At 43.0% G+C, this 23,919-nt stretch overlaps 1 protein-coding gene across 6 annotated transcripts in view; it reads right to left on the bottom strand.

Annotated features, from left to right (window-relative positions):
* Nucleotides 1-23,919, bottom strand: part of PLPP1 (phospholipid phosphatase 1) — a 141,513-nt gene that overhangs the window by 81,515 nt on the left and 36,079 nt on the right. The window contains exons 1-2 of one of the 6 annotated variants that reach the window (XM_073343944.1): nt 5,181-5,307; nt 3,880-4,031 (exon numbers count right to left, since the gene is read on the bottom strand). The exons of 4 other annotated variants lie outside the window; for them this stretch is intronic. In XM_073343944.1, coding sequence (XP_073200045.1) covers nt 3,880-4,031; nt 5,181-5,292 — 264 coding nt within the window. In that variant the 5' untranslated portion in view covers nt 5,293-5,307. Of the gene's footprint in view, nt 1-3,879; nt 4,032-5,180; nt 5,308-23,919 lie in introns of those variants that run through there. One more of the 6 variants, XM_073343948.1, reaches the window with a different exon arrangement.

Here is a 23,919-nt window from a genome sequence, read left to right on the forward strand (position 1 = left end):
GAGATTGAAGTGTTCTCCAACTGGACATGGCAGAGGGACAGTCTCTACGTAAAAGAATAAAACTGACACAAATCAGATGTCAAGAATTATAACATTCAAAAACCAGTTGGAGAACACTTCAATCTCTCTGGTCACTCGATTAGAGACCTAAAAGTGGCAATACAAGAACAAAAAAAACCTTCAAAAACAGACTCTTCCCTCACATTTTACCATCTGTGAATTGTAGCCCCAATATTTCAGAAGCCAATTACTACTACAATAGTAATGTATCACCCTGTAAAAGAAAATGTATTTCAAATTGCTATAATACAAGTAAAGCATTATTGCAATTCCCAGACTGTGTGTCTTGCTGTCTGATTGTCCTGGGCTGGAAATGCTATGCAGCATTTCCTTGAACAGGCCCCACTTCAGCAATGTACTTAAGCAAGCGTCTAACTTCAGAAATGGAACTACTTCTATGCTAGAAGTCAGACATGTACTTGAGAATTTGACTGATTCTGGGAACCAGTAAAGAAAGGCCCAGTAGTGCTGTTTAGGGGTCTGGTCCAAATGCCCATTGAAGTCAGTTGGGAACCTTTCCATAGACTCAAATTGGTGCTGGATCAGACCCTTAGAGATCCCATCTTTATCTGGAAGGATGGTGACTGACTAGGGGCCTTTGTGTGAAAGTATGTGAGCATGGGGCACAGAGGGCCCATGGGGAAGAGGGAGCGAAGTACAGGGTGTTATTACATACAAACACACAAAGGCACTCCAGTTATAGGTTTAAAACCCCCTTTTATTTAAGTTAGGATAACACACACACGTGTACACACACACACGTGTACACACACGCGACTTAAATATTAAAGATGAAGGTTGTATTCAATGAAAGCTGTACTCATTTTGCTTTGTGCTGGCAGCTCAAATTCTGTTCCCTGTGCCACTAAAAGACATTAAAAATCAAAGGAGTTACTTCGATTTACACCAGCTAAACAGAGCAGAGTTTAGTCCAGGGTTTTGAAAGCTCTTAGCAAAAAGTTTCTCCTCACACAGCCAACAAGTTGCATATGGGGGGGGGGGGAGGAGGAAGATTTATATTACAATGAGCAGTTCTTGAACAGCTGGTGGCAGTGGCTTTCAAAAAGTGACTATTTGTGAAAGCAAGTAAAGGTTATCTTATTGTGGACACTGGCTGAGATTCTGATCTCATCCTGCTGAGAACTAGAAACCCACTGAAGTTAATGGGGCTACATCAGTGTAAAGAGAAATCAGAGCAGGGCCCTGGAACCACTTTAGTAAATGGTATACACAATCTGAGGAGAAATTAACAGAACCAGAAAAAAGCCAAGACACCATAATTTGGTTATAACATTAGTGCTTCCTCCTGCTAAGCCGGTTTAAAAAAAAAAAACACACACCAATCTGGTGGGAAGTTGTTCACCCCCTTATAAGATGGCTGCTGACATCACTAGAAAGTGGATCAGAAAAAACCTGCTACTTTACAAGTTTGCCAGAAATGATGTTTTATCAGTGTCCAGAAGTCCTTCTCATCAAGGGGCTCCCTACCCTACCACTCCTCCCCCGCCACACACAAAACCTCCCACAAATGCACATGCTTAAAGTTAAGCATGGTGTGGTCCCATACTCAAAAGGTGTGCTTCTAGAGCAGCAGGAAAGGTCCAGGTGGTAAGGTGCTGGACTGGAAGATGGCAAAACCTGGCCACTAGTCCCAGCTCTGACACTTATCTTAAAGATGAAGATTGGAGGAGATCTTTACACTATCAAAAAATAATGTGCTGGTGCAACTAAAAGTAAAGTTTTATGCGGGACTCTTATGTACACTAAAAAACTAAAACGATCATAATGATCCCTTTTACCTTTAACAATTTATCAACTCAAAAAAAGTGAGTTTCACAATTCTAAGCTTTATATTTATCTATACCCTTTCAGATTTTAATTTAGAGCACCCTGAGACATATGCAGTTTTTAATTCAAGCATTTCAAGAACATACTTGTGCTTTACAAAGGACCAAAAGGCTACAGCTGTCCATCAATTACAGTTAACTCACATGATGAACTCAAAAAAATTGATCACGATTAATCGCACTGTTAAACAATGGAATACCAGTTGAAATTAAATATTTTTGGATGTTTTTCTACATTTTCAAATATATTGATTTCTATTACTCTGAAACCTGTATTCTGTGTTGTAACAGCCATGTTAGTCTGTATCCGCAAAAAGAAAAGGAGTACTTGTGGCACCTCAGAGACTAATAAATTTATTTGAGCATAAGCTTTCGTGAGCTACAGCTCACTTCATCGGATGCATACTGTGGAAAGTGTAGAAGATCTTTTATACACACAAAGCATGAAAAAATACCTCCCCCCACCCCACTCTCCTGCTTATCTAAAGTGATCACTCTCCTTACAATGTGATCACTTTAGATAAGCTATTACCAGCAGGAGAGTGGGGTGGGGGGAGGTATTTTTTCATGCTTTGTGTGTATAAAAGATCTTCTACACTTTCCACAGTATGCATCCGATGAAGTGAGCTGTAGCTCACGAAAGCTAATGCTCAAATAAATTGGTTAGTCTCTAAGGTGCCACAAGTACTCCTTTTCTTTTTACAGAACAATGTGTACCGTGCTCACTTTATATTATTTTTATTACAAATATTTGCACTGTAAAAATGATAAAAGAAATAGTATTTTTCAATTCACCTCATACAAGTTCTGTAGTGTAATCTCTTTATCGTGAAAGCGTAACTTAGAAATGTAGATTTTTTGGTTACATAACTGCACTCAAAAACAAAACAATGTACTACGTTAGAGCCTACAAGTCCACTCAGTCCTACTTCTCGTTCAGTCAATTGTTAAGACCTTGTCTACACTACCACTTTACAGTGCTGCAACTTTCTCACTCAGGGGTGTGAAAACACACACCCCTGAGTGCTGCAAGTTTCAGCGCTGTAAAGTGGCAGTGTAGATAGTGCTCTCAGCACTGGGAGCTACTCCCCTCGTAAGGGTGGGTTTTTTTACAACACTGGGAGAGCTCTCTCCCAGAGCTGGTGCTGCGACTACACAGCCACATTTAAGCTGGACAAAAAATTTAAGGAAGTTCCATGAGCCTTGCTTTAAAACTGTTAAAAGCCTTAAACTGCTTCTAGAGCAGGCAGCGTTAACTATAACCAGGGTTATAACTATTTATGCTGATGGTAGTCTTTTACATCAAGCCAAATTCTACCCTTGATGAAAACAAAATACCCAATGTAATAGTACTTGAAGAACCCACTCTTATTCACCCATCCTGCTTATTTGGTGTAAATTAAGTTATAACTATTCTACAAGCTACTGCTTGCAATCAATTCTGACTGGTAGCCACTGTGTTTTACTCTTCAGAAGTCAGAATTTACAGCTTTGTTTCTCTATATAGAAGCATCAGACCACTGGGTGGCAAATTATTACTTAAATTGAAGCGGTTGCCTCAAGCTCTGATATTTTAGAGACACTCTCAGATAACATACAAGGTTGCAGTACATTTTACTTTCTGGTTTAACATGTATATTCGCAACTATGAAAAGGAGACATTAGTCCTGCAATGCCTGAAATGTGAATAAGACATCTATAATCGAAATATGTATGTCACTGTCATACCAACGTGTTCGCTCTCTGGTAGGTTTCTTATTGGCCCCAATTAATAAATTCCTTTAGGTACCCTGACCCAAACACCACTTACGTTACTCTAACTCCACTTGGAATAAGGACAGTGGGGTTTATCCTTGTTTTTAAGAAGAATGCACTGCTTTACCAATGTATTAATCTAGTAGTAAATCATTCATACACCCCCACTCCCACCTACTTAAATTGAATGTAATGGAGAAAAATAGGTTTAACTTACAACGATTACATTGAAAGGAACAATTATTCCTGCTAACAATGGATAAGAAATGGTGTCATCTTTGATAGGGTACTGGATGGATTCATCATTACAGAAAACTCCTCTCTGGAAGGGGATATGCCTCGCAGTGAGAATTGCAAAAGGCAGGCCCGCTAGCAAAAGGAATAAAATTAAAATATTACACAGGAAAATTCAGAAATTTAAATCAGAAAGACTATCCGCAAGCATTTTCCATCAGAGAGAAATAAGTGCTCAAAAGGAAAGAGCAAACATGCAGCAAGTCAGAAGGTTATAGGTTTGTTTGTTTTTAAATGGTTTAACCACAGGCTGCTTTCTAGGCTTCAAGGCCCTTAGCTGAAGATTGCCACAGTACATGTTCATAAGCGCAGCGAAGAACTGAATAATCAGAAGTTCCTTCCACCCTCAGGTGTGCACTGGCTGTGTATCTAATATAAAATATTCCAAAAATAGGACTCTTTAAACAGTTTTGAGATATCTTAAGTTGTCCAGGGTGCCTATTCTGCCCTGATCCTACTTTTAAGGAAGGCACAACTCGCCCTTTATTCTCTGGCCAGCTCCCTAACTTCAGAGAGTGCAAATTTTGTTTCATTTCATTTTCACCAAGGCAGGGAGTTTGAGGGGAGGTAAAGCAGTTGGGTGGGGGGGAGGGGGGAAGAATGCTTTCCCCGATTCATGCATACTGGATAGAGCCCTGGAACAAACATGGTCACAGTCTGTGCTGTAAGCCTTCAGGAATCAACATTTATTCCCCGCCCACATTTTTTAAAGAACACCTTTAAATGACCTTAATCACTATATGATCTACAGACATTGCCTGGTCAGAGGTGTGCAGAAGCTTAGGCAGTCGCATCAAAAACCCAGGATGGCATTTTTACTAGGTTTAGTTCTTTGATCAGCTGGCTCTACAGAGGTTCAGAATAGGAGTACTTAAACTCAAACTCAAGAATACTAAGTCACGTTAGTCCCTCTTTAGCTGTCTAGGGGTATAAACTATTTCTTCTTGCAGTATGTAAAATAGCAAGTAGTGAAATAAACCCCAAAACTGGATGTATTGGAATTTGGGAGTGGCGGGAGAGAGAAGAGATTAAGTTGATGGAAATTAAAAATGAAACTAAAACTGGACAAATGAAAAATAGAAGGAGGTTAATTCTCCCCCTTCCCCAGTCCCATGTGAAGGCCTAGTGACTCCCCAGTTGGTGCCATGAGAGCACTTGATTCCGTGCTCCATTTTGGATGTTTCTCAGTACCAAGCTGTGACTAAGACTCCAAGCAGCACTTACAAAAGATGTTCTGATTTAGCATGAGACAACAGATCACGTCAGCAGCAATCCTGCCCTTCAGTCCCCTCACCATGAAGGAATGAAGAAGTGGAGGGAATTTTCTGTCAGACATCTTCTAGTCAGAGGAGGAAGAACTTTGCTACCCCTGCCAAGAGAACCATCCCTCCTCTGTGAGAGGGGGAAGGAACCTCCAATCCCTCTGTAAGGCCTCAGAAGGAGGAACCTGACATCACCAGCAGGTAGGCATAGGAGGGGTAGAAGAGGAATGGGAAAAGAAGACAATGAGAACAGAAAATTGAAAGAGAGCAACGTTATGTGGCTTGGAAGCCTCCTCCTCCCCCCCTTTTACTTTGTGCTAGAGAGGCCCAATAGAGAAGTCATTAAGTTCATAGTAAAGAATATTTGTTTTTGGTGGCCAATATATTGATTTAAGAATTTTGCTCACTGAAACAAACTACAGTCCCTCATGCAGGTTACAGAGGAAAGTGCTGCTTATGAGAACAGACAAGCCCAAAAAAAAAAACACAAGGAAGGATACGGATAATGAACATATTCCTGAACATTGATGCTAAAAAAAGTATCGCTTTAAAGAGGTCTGTCTAAAATAATGTCCTTCCATCTACCTAGCTAAGTAGTTCTGTGCTTATCACAGTGGTATCCAAGCATCCTAACAAAGCTATGGGACCTTGTCTAGTGCATGTTCTGTACAACACTGAGCTTCTTATCAGTACTCCAGCCAACAGGAAACACCCACAAGATTCAAGCAAATAATGGCATTGAGACAAATACTAAATCAAGCACTCAAGTCGTAACTGTAAGCCAACATGGTCAAAGACCAAGCCTCCTGCCTCCCCACTAACTACATCATTATTATTCAAAACCATGCTCTTCCCTCCCCCCCACTGCCCCTTTACCCCTAATTAGATCAAACCTGAAGTCTAAGTTAAGAATATATACCAAAAGAGAAATAACTGCCATTTAGTCTTCTCTATGCATCCCAGAGATTTAGTGAAGAGCTGCATTTTAGAAGGATAGATATTTTCTTGTCTATAACCAACAGCTATCCTGGGATCGCCTAGATCACCAGCACAGCAAGTGTATGGATGCAACCTAGGGACCACCCCCCGCTCTTTGCTGCTCTAAACAAAAACTGATGAGGATGCAGTAGAGTAGCAATCTCATTAGCTAAAGAAAAAGGTATAAGTCAGGTTGCTTATAGGCAGATTTATTTTTGGTCTCCTCTACATAATTCAAGATATAAACCTGGAGATCACAGGGGAAAACTTAATCTCCAGGCCTGCATACAGAATTGTACATTTGGCTAGCTGTATTGCCAGGGTGAAAGGCTGGTCTTTGAAGCATCAGCTATTGGTTAATATTTCAAACCAGGCCTTCCAAAAGGTAAAAGCTTAGATCATATGCACCTACTGCTATACATAACCACCACCACTCAGCGATCTCAGGTCAGATTTTTCTATCACTATTGCCTTGAACTTTCCACCATGCACCACCCTTCACAAAAAACTAACTTACTTATGGGCCATGAGCCATGTTGAACTCATTGTTTTTGTTAGTGACTAACAGCTGAAAGTGACAAGTGTGCAAAACCCTAAGAGAAGGTACAGCACAGGTTAAAATGTAACAGAGCACAGGTGTAAGACTTAACAGGATGAGCATGCAGTTAGAGGTTCTAGTTACTTTCTCCAGACCTGAGAAAGAGCTCAAAAATTTGTCCATTCCACCAATGCAAGTTGATTCAGTAAAAGACATCATCATCAACTTTGTCTCATCTCCTGGGACAAATACAGCTATTAACATGTTTCAGAGTAACAGCCGTGTTAGTCTGTATGCGCAAAAAGAAAAGGAGTACTTGTGGCACCTTAGAGACTAACCAATTTGAGCATAAGCTTTCATGAGCTACAGCTCACTTCATCGGATGCATACTGTGGAAAGTGTAGAAGATCTTTTTATATACACACAAAGCATGAAAAAATACCTCCTCCCACCCCACTCTCCTGCTGGTAATAGCTTATCTAAAGTGATCACTCTCCTGAAAATGTGTATGATAATCAAGGTGGGCCATCTCCAGCACAAATCCAGGGTTTAACAAGAACGTTGGGGGGTGGGGGTAGGAAAAAACAAGGGGAAATAGGTTACCTTGAATAATGACTTAGCCACTCCCAGTCTGTGGAAATTGTGGAAAAGCAGCATCACTTGCCCCACAACCTCAGCCATGTGGAACACAATGCCATCCACAGCCTCAGGAACAATTCTGACATCATAATCAAAAAGGCTGACAAAGGAGGTGCTGTTGTCATCATGAATAGGTCGGAATATGAACAAGAGGCTACTCGGCAGCTCTCCAACACCACTTTCTACAAGTCATTATCCTCTGATCCCACTGAGACTTACCAAAAGAAATTACAGCATTTGCTCAAGAAACTCCCTGAAAAAGCACAAGATCAAATCCGCACAGACACACCCCTGGAACCCCGACCTGGGATATTCTGTCTACTACCCAAGATCCATAAACCTGGAAATCCTGGGGGCCCCATCATCTCAGGCATTGGCACCCTGACAGCAGGATTGTCTGGATTGTATGTAGACTCCCTCTTCAGGCCCTATGCTACCAGCACTCCCAGCTACCTTCGAGACACCACTGACTTCGAGGAAACTACAATCCATCGGTGATCTTCCTGATAACACCATCCTGGCCGCTATGGATGTAGAAGCCCTCTACACCAACATTCCACACAAAGATGGACTACAAGCCGTCAAGAACACTATCCCCGATAATGTCACAGCCAACCTGGTGGCTGAACTTTGTGACTTGTCCTTACCCATAACTATTTTACATTTGGGAACAATGTATACCTTCAGATCAGCGGCACTGCTGTGGGTACCCGCATGGCCCCACAGTATGCCAACATTTTTATGGCTGACTTAGAACAACGCTTCCTCAGCTCTCGTCCCCTCACGCCCCTGCTCTACTTGCGCTATATTGATGACATCATCATCATCTGGACCCATGGAAAAGAAGCCCTTGAGGAATCCCACCATCAACCTCAGCCTGGTCCAGTCCACACAAGAGATCCACTTCCTGGACACTACAGTGCTAATAAACTATGGTCACATACACCACCCTATACCGGAAACCTACTGACCGCTATTCCTACCTACATGCCTCCAGCTTTCACCCTGACCACACCACACGATCCATCGTCTACAGCCAAACTTTGTGTCACCATTTTTGGGTCCCTGTGAAACAAAATCTCTATACAGATGCGCTTTGATCTTTCTGTATGCCCACCCACATGCTCTACATCCCATCTAGAAGGGCAGCCAGAATGCACCATTTGGCCACTTCTCCCAGAGTCATTTTCATTCTTTTCATTGTCACGGCCTATGCATGAACATCCTCCTTGAGGCATTCTCCAAAGCTATACTCCCTCCTCAAGAGCCCAGTTTGCCAAGGCAAGTTTCTTGTAGGCAATTATTCATTGTGTGCCCCCTTTTTTTTTTTTTTTTGCTTCATCATGCTGTGCACTAGTAACTGTGGACCCAGACAGTCTTACTGGATGTTTCTCTTTTCCCTGACGCCTCCCTCCTCTCATATCTTATCTGCAATTACACTCTGATCATACATAGAATATGCATGAAAGTTATTTTATTCACACCAACAATCCCTTAAGATTTGTACATGTCTATTTATTCAAGTACATAAGTATCTCCAGGATATGGCCCTTTCTTTGTAAGCTTATCCATATTAGGAGATGTAAGCACACTTTTGGGTGCTATTAAAATAAAAAGCAGATAATGAAGACTAGGTCCTGTAAGTTAATATATTAAGTGTTAGTGTATTTTTGTCCTAGTCATGGTAAGAGTACTTTAATTTTAATTGTCTGAAGCCATACCATCATGGGAGGCACATATATCAACCTTAGGTGGTACAAAGCCTGGTCAATTCTCCATTGAGGACCTTTAATTAGTATTCTGTCCTTTCAGTAAATGGTTATGGGGGTGTTAGGAGTACACTACTGAAGGTGCTGCCTTTCAGCTGAGAGGGAAAGCCCTACCCCTGACTATTATCTGGGGACAATGAATGGGTTATGGCACTTTTTCAAGGAGAGTGGTGTCTGATTAAGATTTCCCATGTAGCTGTAATTTGATACACTATTCACTTTTTGTCCCGGAAAGACAACACAGCATGGCTGTCTCTCAAACAGCAGCTATTTCAACCCAGAAGTAGTTGCACTGCAGTGGCAAATGAAATAATTCCTGTTTATATAAACATTTTGAGACCGTCAAAATCCTTTGGCATAAAAGCCACCATAGAGAAAACATGAAGCACCAAACCACCACATGTGGTATTGTGTGGTATCAAAGCCTACAATGAGTGGAGTGCTATGACACCCAAGTTAGATGAACTACGGAGTAATCTGTTCCAGACAAGAGTTCTAAGGAACAAGAGTTGTCAGTATCTGAAGGTTATTTAATTTTTAATAAGCAATTCTTCCAGACACTGAGAAAACCCAGGCAGAAACTCATCCAAATCTTCTTTGCCTTGTCACATCAAATCAGAGTTGGTGGCTCTTGTTCATCTCCACATATTGTCAAGTGTGGCTTCCAAGAGGACACCAGCCTTCTTCATTTCCTCCTTCAGCATCTCAAACCACTTTTTTCCTACACCGTCCTTGTGGTCTCTATCCTCTCTGGCCACCATATCTCATCATCTCACATACTACACCCCTCCCCCATCACAGAAAAACTGAGGGAGTATCAGCATCATTGCTCGTACCATTTAATTGCCCAGCTGAACAGCTGGTCTTACCCAGCATCCACCTAAGCACTCATTGTGGCAACATGAAGTAGTTGTTCTCTCTTCCTCATTGGCCAGCATTCCAACCCACACGTTATGGCAGGTCTAATCATCTTGTACTTTGCTCTTTTTGCAGTGTTGCAGCAGTGTCAGTTTCAGGATATGGATACAAGGTGGGTGAGGCAACATCTTTTATTGGACCAACTTTCATTGGTGAGAGACAAGCTTTTGAGCTTACACAGTCTCTACAGAACTCTTCTTCAACTCTGGGAAACTTACACAGTGTCACAGCGAGCAGATTGTTTAGCACAGTGGTTCTCAAACTTATTTATCATTGTAAGCTGCATATGCGGCCCACAATGTCTTTCCTGTGCCACAGTGGCAGCCCGGACCCCAACCCTGAACGCCAGGCCCCAACCACGCAGGCGGCCTTTAGCACACATCTGAGCTGGGCCGCAGCAGTGTGCTCATTGAAGTTTGGGGGACAGGCTCCATGGAGCATGCTTTTTAATTTTGGGGGACAGGCTCCGTGGAGCATGTTTTTTGCTGATGACATTGTTGTGCTGTGAAAATAACTGGAAAGGGACCTAGAGCTATGGAGGTCTACATTAGAATGACTTACAAATCAGCTGACCAACTGAATATATGCAATACTTCATTGAGAGGGACAATGAGGAACAAGTAAAACTAGATGGTATAGTGTTAAAATCTGTACCACAATTTCAATACCTCAGTTCACTGTTGAGCCATGATGGGCATATGGATATTAGGAGCCTCATGGAGAGCACTTTATGTAAATAGAGGGAGTCAACAGGAGTTTTCTGATAAGAATATGCTATGCAAACTAGACAGCAAAGTTAGAGATACAAGGTGGGTAAGGTATTTTCCACTGAATGCATCCGATGAAGTGAGCTATAGCTCACGAAAGCTTATGCTCAAATAAATTGGTTAGTCTCTAAGGTGCCACAAGTACTCCTTTTCTTTTTGCAAAAACAGACTAACACAGCTGCAACTCAAACCTGTGTTATGGTAGGCATTGTTAGGATATAGATATTCAGGCCTGTCTGTAAAGGCCTATACTCTAAGAATTTAGGTGTATTCTTATCACTTAACTAGTTATAGAGGTATAAAAAACAATCAAAATCACTGTCTGCCAGTGTAAGAGCCTTCTCTTACTGTGACAGTCTGAGGCCCTGTTCTTAGGCTAAGGCCTTTGGCTACGCAGCAGAGGCAGCCATAAACTGAGAAGCGAACGGTCACATCCTCACATTCCAAACTAGTCACATTGAAAGAAGCTGCTATTGGGCTGTTAAGAATACAATCCTGTCCTGATAATGCCTATCACCTCCAGAGAAAGGGAAGTGCCTGGAAAACGTAAAAGGAAACTTAGTTTGTTAGCATCCTGTCTGGCAAGAACTCACTTATCAATAGCTGGGATGTGAAATCCTCATTTCTGTCTTTGTTCTATCACTGTAGTCCCCATTTCCCTGTTCGCAAAAAGAAAAGGAGTACTTGTGGCACCTTAGAGACTAATCAATTTATTTGAGCATAAGCTTGAGCTGTAGCTCACGAAAGCTTATGCTCAAAAGAAATTGGTTAGTCTCTAAGATGCCACAAGTACTCCTTTTCTTTTTGCAAAAACAGATTAACACGGCTGCTACTCTGAAACCTAGGATTGGTTAGTTAAATTTCAGGAAAATGATTGGTTAAGGTATAGCAAAGCAGAACTCAAGTTTTACTATATAGTCTGCAGACAATCAGGAAGTGTGTGTGGGTGTGGGAGGGAAAATGGGAATTATGTTCTGCTAAAGGGGGAAATGGGAACAGGGAATGGGGGTGGGAAAATTGGAATCATGTTTGGCTAAGGGCAGGAATGGGAATAGGGACACAGGTGCAAGGCTCTGTGGTGTCAGAGCTGGGAAGGGGGACACTAAGGAAGGAAACTGGAATCATGCTTGCTGGAAGTTCACCCCAATAAACATCGAATTGTTTGGACTTCGGGTATTGTTGCTCTCCGTTCATGTGAGAAGGACCAGGGAAGTAAGTGGGTGAAGGAATAAGTCCCGTAAACAGACATTATTTCACAAATTAGGGTAGGTCTACGTAAAGGATCAGTCTTCACAGGCTTCACTGTAGCCACAGCTGTTTCTCACTACTATTGTGCTACCCTCACATATGTCCATAATTGCCTGAACACGTCTCAGGCAGACTGCACCACAGGCACCACCATAACAATTTCTTAGGAAGCCTAGATTCATAGATATTAAGGTCAGAAGGGACTATTATGATCATCTAGTCTGACCTCCCGCACAACGCAGGCTACAGAATCTCATCCACCCACTCCTGCGAAAAACCTCTCACCTATGTCTGAGCTATTGAAGTCCTCAAATCATGGTTTAAAGACTTCAAGGAGCAGAGAATCCTCCAGCAAGTGACCTGTGCCCCATGCTACAGAGGAAGGCAAAAAACCTCCAGGGCCTCTTCCAATCTGCCCTGGAGGAAAATTCCTTCCCGACCCCAAACCTGTCATAAGGTCTCTCTCAATCCACAAACACTAAGTGCAATTCCTTTCAATTCTCCTTGTACTCTCTTGCAATATTGAGACTGCAAACACTAATCCATGGGTGGCCTTCCTGGCAGAAATCCCAATTGGTTGTCACTTATTTGATACTTCAGCTCCTCTCAAAGCTTTTTCTCAATTCTTTCCAGCCATTTCTTCATGTGACATTGAATTTAATGTGTTAGTAACCACTACTTTCTTGCATATGTCCTTTATGCTTGAAGACAGGGACCAATGTATTCTTCCTCCCCTTAGATGTTCATCCAGTATGGAAAATTAAGTTGAATAAAGTTAACCACCACTACCTCCGTCTCATGGTCGAATGGTTAAAATGGCTCAACTGGTACACTGTACAGTCCCATAGCCTTCCCACATTTTGTCATGTTTAGTGTTGTACAACCTCACCCAGTAGAAACCAAAAATGCAAGCTTGAGTGCACCAATCTCAAAACAGTCAGATAAGAAAACTGATTTTTGTCTCAATGGGTAGGGAGTTTTAGGTTCATCCCACCTTAAAATTGTTGCATTTTTGGTGGAAGTTCAAATATTTACACAGTTCTATTTTATTTTGAAAACTTCAACTTTACTTTTTAGTTTTAAAATATACTTATAGCGATGTCTACCAAAAAAAGATACAATGATCTATTGCAAGACAACTAATTTCCCCAGGATACAGGAAGATTAAAAGTAAAGAAAGAGTTGCCGTGGACTGTTTCCTGCCTTTAACAAGTTCCAGCAAAAGGAGACACATTCTAGGAATGCTCTGAATAAAAGGTCTAGTTTCTGGATGAGACGTACAGTCAGCAGAAGGGTAATTAAATTGTACTTGTAAGTTAGATGCCCTAGCTTTATGAATTTGCCTCTGGTTAGTTCTCTACCCTTTAGTGTCACACTAACCAAAACAAAGATACTTCCTTATCAAGATGGTTTTATGCTACTGGTATCAGTTTTTCATGACTTGATTATACTCCATCACCATAATTTCCAGGACGTAAACAGGGTGGGGCGAGCGGGGCAGCAACCCAGGGCACACAGCTGCGGAGCGGGGGGAGACGGGGGGGGGGGAATGGGGTGGCAAGCCCCCCAGTTTGAAAACTTATCTCCTGCCAGGAGGCGGTGGATCGGAAGCTGGTGGGAGCTGCCCAGCCTGCTCAGGCCCCTGGCTCTCTGCACTGTGGGAACTGGGGCTCTGAGTGGCTCCCTAAAAACCTTTCCTGTGCTGCTTCCCAAGCTGTGCCGCCTCTTCCCCAGGCAGCTCCGAGCTGCACGCTAATGTGCTCTTGCCTCTCCCCAGAGGAGCCCAGTGCTGCAGACCTAGACCCATCCAAGCATAAATTGGAATTAGTAGGAAAGGGCAAATAAGTTGGAGCACCACAAGCCTTCATCATTACAGCAATGAATACTCACTTTCTGTGGTAAGCATGTATTCACTATTACAGTGTTAGGGGAATACAAGCTCTCTCTGTGATTGCTCAGATGTCACATTACTACTAAATGCTCAAACAATCTTATCTAATGCACACGAGAAGCCATCTGGGGGAAGTCTTAAAAAAAAGTATGAGATGTTGAATTACTAAACGTACAGTGCCAATCTACTTCAAATATACCCACCATGCAATGGCAGAAAACGTGAATGCACCTACAGGTAATCAATCCAGTCACAAATCAGCACTCTAGATAATTATTGGGAAAGTCTCCTGTGGAAAGCACACCACAGGTCAAACTCAGTTATCAAATCAAAAACTAAGAATAGCCTTCCTCTCCTGTACCACAGAGGATATTTGTCAAGATACTGAATGTGTTCTCAGGGAGCAACGCTTCTTCAAAATATGAGTGCACATGGAAGTAAGTAGTCAAAGTACCAAAATGTCCTTTTGTGCTTATTAAATGGAGCGAGAAAAGATCACCACCCTTATAGACATTATAAACTTCACACAGCTGCTCTTCCATGTCTCCACCTGGGAAGATTCTTAAAGCTCCTTTGCTGTCTAGAAAATAACCTGATCAAGGTTGTAATGCTGACAGTGCTACATCTGGACTATAGCAATCACAAGAGTCATTCCATTATATAGTCCAGAAGATTGAAGGAGTCTTTTCATATGAAAACTGGTCTGGGTCTCTTTCCAGCAGTGCTGGTGGAAACAAAGCAAAAATACTTCAAAATGTTGTCAGTGCTGATGTTGGGGTACTATTTAGCCATGTGTGGGTCACATCATAAGTGGAGAAAGTCATATACTGGACACTACAGTTAGTAGAATAGGGAAGACTTAAAACTAAGGTAAAATAGAAGTTCTTACAACTTGCCTCTCTGTTTATCTACTTTCTTCTCGATTAAAATTACTTCCAAAGTCAAAGAGGACCAGGGGGAAAAATATCAAAGGCAAGGGGAAGAAAAGAACTGAAGATAGACGAATAACAACAACTTGGGTTTTTACCCATATGGGGGAGGGGGACTAGAAGAGGTCAAAAACACAACTATAAGCAAGGATTGGGTTTAAATAGTAGCTTGTAGGGGTTAGCCAAAAATCTGCCTCCAAGGACAAAAGGCAGGATCAGCCATTAAGCAAATAAGAGGTTCATTTGCAGGACGGGTTTCCGTCTTCATGATCTATGTACAAGTGCCTCCCCCACACCCCACACACTACTGTACAATCCACGCATCTGGTGAACACTACTCTGAGTTAGAGGCATTTTACAGATGGGGAACTGAGGCAGAGAGTTTAAGTAACTTGCCCACTAACACACACTAAGCCTGTGGCAGAGGTAAAAAGTGAATACCTATAATATATAAATCAGTTTCTCTCTCGAGTACCTTAAGCACAAGGCCTCTATTACTCCCAGCATGTAAGGCTGTGTCTAAACTAGAAAATTTCAGAAGCAGAGCTCAGAACCAGGCCTAACACTTGTTCAGCTGCAACAGGATTAACTGAGTGAATGGGAAAGACCAGTAGCTGCCAGAGCCTTGTCTGCAGTTGGTGCTACCACCCATACAGCTGAACTGGTGGCAGTGGCTGGGGGACCTTTTTGCAAAGCTTTTCTAGTGCAGACATGTTCTGCAAGTCCGGAAAGTTCTCATGACCTGCCTCTCTACAGTAAAACAAGTTTTACTAAGCTCAAAGCCCTTCTCTAACCTGCATAAACTTAAGAGCCCAGTTCATGTCTAATGAGGAACTCTTGTGCAGAGAGGAGGCAGAATTTGAAAGGCAAATTAGCTCCATAGCTGAGTAACACACTATATAAAAATAGGCAGCTAAATTATCAAATTGTTTAGCTTTCCAACTCAATGTGCCAAGGCAACAGCAACCAAAGGGGCTACTCAAAGCATGAATAGCTGCAAGGTGATGTCTATAGTGAACCAACACGGTTACTCATAGCGCTTGAAGATTTTAAAAAGAAAAACAGTCCTGAACATGGCCTTCTGTACTCCATAGCCTTACTGTGTTTTTGGGAGGCCAATGCACTTTACTACAAAGGCCTCTCACAGCTCTCAAGGTACTAAACCAGAGGCTTCCGTCAGATTTGTCAGGAGTCAGGGTCCAGCGTAAGAGATTAGAAGACATAAGCCTGATCAGTATTGAGTCTGGCAGGCAGAAGTCTTTGGCTTGAACCCACTGCCAGGCCCAAAGTCTGAAGCATGTACCCAATATAGCAACAGGGCAATGTGTGCTTGTCAGCAGCAGCTGCTGCTCTTCTTCAGGTCATCACGAGATACTCAGTGACAGACTGCTTGCAGCCAGGATCAGTAGGTGCTAGGCTACTTAGAAGATATAATCAGCTAAGGAGGATTTTTAAAAGAAAAAAAAGTTTGGTGTGTAAGAGTTTTTGACTACCTATTTTCAAGGAGCAAGAGAAATTGCTATCCAAACGGGATACCAGAAAAGTAACTTGTAAAAGAATTAAAGAGGGCACAAACTGAAGATTCTTTATACATCCACTATAAAGACCTGATACATTCTCTCTCACACACACACGAATGTTAATTCTGTATTCTGTAATAATGTTCTCTTCTGGTTTTGCGGATGTCAATCACTGACATCCATTTAACTTGAAAAAAGGTGTACTTTAAAGAAGTGTTGGTCAACATTTTAACAAGTGTAATTTTAAATGACAACATAGACAGGGCATGTTGTAGAATTCACCTTGATCCAGCTAACAGCGTAAAAGCACAACTTGCCACAACTACACTAGAGTTTTAAAGTGTGCTACCTACAGGCCCACAGTTGTAGTGGTGTAAACCCCTCTATAGATGGGGGGGTGGGAGGGAGATGACCAAAAACACCACCACATACTATGGGTGACTGACTCCGACCAGCAACTTTACAGATCTGCACTATGGTTTGCACCAGCTGGTAACCAATAATGGCAATTTCCTGATTTGAGCCACAGACAAGGCCTATGAATCATGTTCCTTCTCAACTACTCATCTTTTGTCCCCTTTCTCCAATGTCATAATTTTATGAGTCTGGTCTTAGACTGGAGAAGAAGATCTGAATATTTAATATAAACATTAAGCAGAAAGATTTTTAGAAACCCACAAATGCCTTTCATACATAAACCAAAGGAAACACTCCAGGCACAAATCCAATTTTTTACCTTTGAAGGTTCTTTATTTATGCTTGCCAGGTCCGCAAGCACATCCATTGTGTACCCATGTTTGTGTAGCGCTCAGAGAGCCGTGGATGAAAAAATGTTTTTACTACTAGTTTTGACAAGTTTAACCAAATCATAATCTTTTCCTGTTCATACCTTCTCACTTTTTGAAAGTTATGTTAGCATTCATATTCACTTGGTCAACATAATTTCGCTTCTTCTGGTCCTAAGAAGAAAGCCATCCTGGGTATTTCAAAGGGGCTTTCCAGTACAAAGTTGAGGTTATTTAAAGTTAACACTTCTTGTCAAAACATGGATTTTTTCATTACTTAAGGTTTTATTATTGTTTATTATTTTGTCATTTAAGAATCTAAGAGCAAGGAGTGGAAAAAAATTTAACTAGGCAGTTAGCTTCAGGTTCTTTCTTAGTAGTACAGTAAGGAGGAATACTGGGTACAGAAGGCATATGGACTTGGCTAAGGGAATTGCTACACTTGCAAATGTAGAGAGCGCTTTGAGTTAAACCAGCCTTCGTAGAGCGCAGTAGGGAAAGCGCTGCAGTCTGTCCATACTGACAGCTGCAAGTGCACTGGCGTGTCCACATTTGCGGCACTTGCAGTGGCTTTGGGAGCAGTGCATTGTGGGCAGCTATCCCACAGAGCACCTCTTCCCATCCTGGTGCTGTGGCTTGTGGGAAGGGGACAGGGGATGCGGGGCATTCTGGGTCCTGTTCCAAAGCCCCAGGATGCATTGGTTCGCATCCCAGCAATCCCTCTGCTTCCATCCACAATTGGCGCCATCTTTCAACATGTTTTGTATTGCACGCTCTGTCTTCCCTTTTGGTCTGCGGGAATGGAGCCCGAACTGCTGAGGAATATGCTGGCGAGACTCGTCAGCATGTCACATTTGGCAGACAAGTTACTCCTTAAGATCCAAAGTGACAGTGAAGACTCCGACGATATTGACGTGACTAACACATACCACACGAGATTGCTTGTGGGATTCACGGACATGCTCACCACCATGGAACGGCGCTTTTGGGCTCGGGAAACAAGCACTGAGTGGTGGGATCACATTGTCATGCAAGTCTGGGATGATGAGCAGTGGCTGCAGAACTTTCGGATGAGAGAAGCCACTTTCATGGGACTGTGTGAGGAGCTCGCCCCACCCTTTGGCACAAGGACACAAGATTGAGAGCTGCCCTGATGGTGGAGAAGCGGGTGGCTACTGCAATCTGGAAGCTGGCAACTCCAGAGAGTTACCCATCGGTCGCTAACCAGTTTGGAGTGGAGAAGTCGACCGTTGGGATCGTGTTGATGCAAGTCTGCAGGGCCATTAATCGCATCCTGCTCAGAAGAACCGTGACTCTGGGTAATATGCGTGACATTGTGGCTGGCTTTGCACAAACTGATTTCCCTAATTGCAAAGGGGCGATAGCTGGCACGCATATTCCAATTCTGGCACTAGCCCACCTAGCCTCTGAGTACATTAATCAAAAAGGGTATTTCTCTATGGCTCTCCAGGTGCTTGTGGATCACTGTGGGCGTTTCATTAACATCAACGCAGGCTGGCCTGGAAAGGTGCATGACGCATGTATCTTTCAGAACACTGGCCTGTTCAGGAAGCTGCAAGCAGGAATTTTTCCCCCAGACCAGAAGATCGCCATAGGGGAAGTCAAAATGCTCATTGTGAGCCTTGGAGACCCCGCTTACCCTTCAATGCCGTGGCTCATGAAACACAACACAGGGAGCCTTGACAGCAGCAAGGAGCGGTTCAACAATAGGCTGTGCTGCTGCAGAATGACTGTGGAGTGTGCTTTTGGCCAATTAAAGGGCCGCTGGCGCTCTCTGAATGGGAAGCTGGACCTGGCCAATAACAGCATTCCTGCTGTTATATCCGCGTGCTGTACCCTCTATAACATTTGTGAAGGGAAGGGTGAAAGATTCACTCAGGCATGGAACTTGGAGGCTCAACACCTGGAGGCTGAATCTGAACAGCCAGAGAGTAGGGCTATTAGAGGGGCCCAGCGCAGGGTTGCAAGGATGAGGGAGCAATTTGAGGCTGAAAGCCACCAGTAATGTCTGGATCGAGTCCATCTGGTAATCCATGATGCTTATCAGCTGCTCTGTACTTTGGTGCCAGCGATCCGCATTGTGCTGGCAGACCCTCCTTTCACTCTCCTGCCACTCTGGCACTTTTTGATTTTCATGAAGGGAGTGCTGCATGACTTCATGCACCATGTCGTCTCTGCTTCTACGTGGCCTCTTCCTGATTCTTTGCAGCTTCTCGGCCGGTGATAACACAGACGGCCAAGATCTCAAGGTTGCATCTGTAAAGGCCAAATGCAACACTTAACGGAGGTAGCATTGTTCACACCAGACAGAGCAATGGATTCCCCTGTACTTAAGGAAGGCAAGTACAGTCTACGCAATAGCATAATTTGCCCATCACAAAGCGAGCGCACATAACCCCCAGGAGCCCCAAAATGGTGAGTAAGCACAGGGTCAAGGGGGACTGATTCTTTCATGGCTGTACTGTCCTCTGGGTTTCTGTGCCTTTGGGAGAACCAACAGCTGCAGGGGGCCCCTATACTGAACACTGTCCCAACGTTTTCCCACAGGAGATTGTCCTGGAAGATCTCACTGCTGAGGGTGACTTGGAAAGCAAGGGATGGTGGTCTACTACAATGCGGCTTCCGCCCTGGCCCATATGCAGCTTGCCTGTGTGCTCTGAAGTGTCCATGGTGGTGCAGCAATGGTCCCCCCACCCCTCACGGCACAGTGGCATGGACATGTTAGCCTGACTGGGACAAGGACTACAGTGACACTCCCACAAAACTTGCGCAAGCGCAGTGCCCAAGTTATGGATGAGACCTTTGAAGAGATCACTGAGGCCGATTACTGCCGTGTGAGAGAGCACATCAATGCCCTATTCTGCATCTAGGCATGCATGCAGCCCTAACCCTCCTTGCCCCAAGAGTCCACACCTAATAACTTCCTTCCCAAAATAAAAGCCGCTTACCGGGAGCCTCCTCCGGAGTTTGTCCTTCCCCAAGCACCGCCTGCCATGACTGGCTACCTTCCTCCTAGCTTGAGAGCAGCTCCTGGCTGCATGCATCTAGGGATGCCAGGGTGTCTTCCTCCTCCTCAGCACTCTCCGTCTCACTTTGCTCCTGCTTCTCTTGCCTTGTTGGATTGTGCTCTGGAGTGTCCAGGGTGGTACTCTAAGTGAAGGTGGGGTCACCCCCAAGTATCGTGTCCAACTCTTTATTATTATTATTCCACTCGCTGAGGTGGAGTATCAGGAGCGCTCTAGCCGCAGAGTCAGAGCGCTGTACGTGCCTTGCCAGTGTGGACGCATCGTGAGTTAGAGCGCATTGGGCTGCTTTAATGAGCTCTAACTCCCAAGTGTAGCCATGCCCTAAGATGAGTGATGAGGTATGGAACATTTGTCAATAAGGAGGAGCAGAAGGAGGAAGTGTCCATTGTGTCCATTTGTTTATCCTCCACTTTCTCCTGCTCCTAGCTAAACGCTGTAGATTTTACTCACTTGTTCCCCTCTCCTCCATCCCCAATCCCCCCTGCTCCTCAATAAAAATCTTCTTTCCTTTCAGAGAATCTCTGGCCAGTCATCTAGATTGCCATCAGTGACCTGTAAGTAGTTTTACTAAACTAGGGTATCAAAATGAGATATTCACACCTCGCAATGCTGCTGCTTTGCTTTTGGTCTGCAATGTGAGTAAAGACGATTTATAATTTAAAATGTTTTGCTTCCAACAGGTCATTTCATCCTCCTCCCAGTCCCCCACAATCCACCTTACACTTCCACGAGCATGTCCAGCTTTTACTTTAGTGCTGATCAGGCCTAATGTCACTTTGTTCCAAGATTTAAAATCTATGCCAGCTACTGCTGTACATGTTACGCCCTGGACATTCCCACATCTCTCGATCTCTAGTTTCTGCTTAGTCTTCAGCCTCAGCCCAAACCCTATGTTCTGCTTGTAACTACACTCATCACAGAAGCTCTACTGAAGTGACATTACCTCAACATGCAAAGTTGGATGTTTTGCAGTGCTTCATAAACCCTCAAGTCCTACAGACCAAAAATCTGGAAATTGTGGCATGCTGAGTAGACTGCAGTGTCACCAAACACCTCTCTCACTATAGTGGCAAGCCTACAGCTAGGATCTGAAAGAGATGCCGAGGCAAGAACAGTTGGAAATGCAGGAAGAGAACAACCTAATCCCATAAGTAAAGTAATACACAACAAAGAAAGAGCTCCCCCATATGTTCCTTTTAAGAAAAATTGGTTTGTAAACAAACAATGAAACAGGACTATACTGGGAATTCACTCTTGCTTCTGATGTGCAGCTGTAAGCTAGAAAGAAACATGGATTTCTTTGCCTCCCATTACATACACTATGTGTAGCAACAATAAAGAACTCAAGTGCGTGAAAGGTGTGTACCCCAAAGCATTTTATAGAACAGGACTGCCTCAGACCCCTTCACACTATACCAGCTTGCAGTATGCAAGTCAGTATTTCATATTTATGAATTTTAAGATGTTCCGCTCATTCCACTTGAATTTAGTGATCAAGTAACTCATTTTTTGATTTATACAAATTTAGAAAGGGAAGAGTCTAGGACATTAATCCATCCTCCTGTCGTTATACTACATATGTTCCCTGCAGTGTATGCTATCAGCTTTAAGAACAATTTCAACAAAGCACTCTGTCTATGGATGGGGCTCCCACCACTTCCATTGGAAGAGCCATCCAAGAATGTACAATAGACCGGAATCAAGCTGCTATATGATTTCACCTTCTTTTGGTTATTACCAAGCTTTACTTGATATTTTAAAAGTCTCTCTGAAGGTTCCTGAGGTAGGAGAAGCAGGGAGATAAATTACGTGTATTTTTGGGTCTTGCTCTTCCTGATTTCCTTTCACTCTATTGAATCCAACCTGGTCATTCTATTCAGGTTCTTGTACCACAAACCGATCACTATGGTATCAATCATCTTAGGTGCCGAGAACTGAATGAAGTATTATAGTGGATATGAGAATCAGAAGTACTGTGAAGCAGCCAACATATACTGTACCTACTAATTAAAACAAAGAATAAAAATCACTCATAAGAGTACATATGGACTCTCTCCAGTCTTTGAGAAGATTCCCCATTATGAAAATTTAAATTAAAAAAAATATTCCTTTGACAAAACCTAAGTGCATTCTCCACCAGAAACTACAGAAAGTTGTGTTCAGCTACTGTGAACACATCCCCTTCAAACTTTCCTAGCCTACTGCATGTACAGAATCCTTTCACTGACTAAAAGCCCTGTTTTAAAATACATGTTGCTGGATAAAAGAGAAACCTACTTAAATAAGATTTAGTTAGAGCAAGTGTTAGGAATGAAAATAGAATTGAAGAATTTGTACCGAGACTTCCTCCACCCTTTGAGAAGCCTAACATAACTAGCAGAGTCAAAGATAGACTAAGAATATGCGGTAAATTTTCATTATTACAAAATAAGTTAAAAGGGTAAGGTGCCCCAATACTCCATACAGTGGGGGAGGGAGGGCTAGGGTGAAGTAAGCAGTGAGGTGGCAAAATTATTTAATCTTGTAACACATTATTGTCTCTGTGCTAGTCTTAAATTGTAGTGATGCAAATTACTAGAGGTAAGGCGGGGGGAGAGGTGAACTGCCATACAAAGGGAGACTGAAGACCCAGTCTTGTTTAGCAAGAAGAAATAAGGGGACTATGACAGGTATATAAAGTACTTAATGTTTAAAGAAGTAAATGGGAGTGCCAATTTACCTCTCCCATAGAGCAAAGAAAAAAAGGGACATAGAAAGGCAGTCAAAGGAGGGAAATATTTAAAAGACTCAGGGTATGTCTATACTACTGGCCGGATCAGATGTGATAAACAGACTCCCGAGTGTTCTCCCATTTACTCCTGTACTCCACCGGAGTGAGAGGTGCAGGCGGAGTCGACGGGGGAGCATCAGCAGTTGACTCACTGCAGTGAAGACACCATGGTGAGTAGATCTAAGTACATCGACTTCAGCTATGTTATTCACGTAGCTGAAGTTGATTAACTTAGATCGATCCCTCCTGCCCCCAGTGTAGACCAGACCTAAGGCGTGGTCTATACTAAACAGTTAGCTTATGTCCACCTATCTTGCGTTGACCTACCTATGGAAGTATCTTCATTCACTTAAATTTGGCTCCCACCGAGGTAAGTGCCTCTCTATGCCGATTTAGTAACACCACCTCCCCAAGCAGCATACCATCAGTCAGTCAATGTATTAGGTCAACGCAGCATCTGTGTAGATGTTGCATTGCATACATCTACTGTTACTGCCTTTCAGGAGCCTCCCCACAACCCCCCACACTGACAACACAATCTATGCATGCACTCCTTATGAGGACACTCATCGCTGACACAAGGAGCCAAGTGTGCACACAAGCAATTTAATAACTGTGGTGGTTGTTGGCAGATGTAAGTTAGGTCGACAATTTTGTAGCGTAGACATGGCCTGATAAAAACAAAACTAAGTGCATAATATATTAGGCTACTGAATTCATTATCACAATGTAACGAGGCCGCAGATACCTAGATACAGATGAGATCATCAGTGTAGACTGGTATTAATCCTCAAGCTTCAAGGCAGAAAATAACTGACAAGTTACGCAAACTTCTTCCTAATATGTGCACTATAATGTTTCCGAACACCTTCATCAGGCTCTGGCCATTGTTGGAGCCAATA

The sequence above is a fragment of the Lepidochelys kempii genome, chromosome 5 (assembly GCF_965140265.1).
Source record: "Lepidochelys kempii isolate rLepKem1 chromosome 5, rLepKem1.hap2, whole genome shotgun sequence".
NCBI classification, from domain to species: domain Eukaryota; kingdom Metazoa; phylum Chordata; order Testudines; family Cheloniidae; genus Lepidochelys; species Lepidochelys kempii.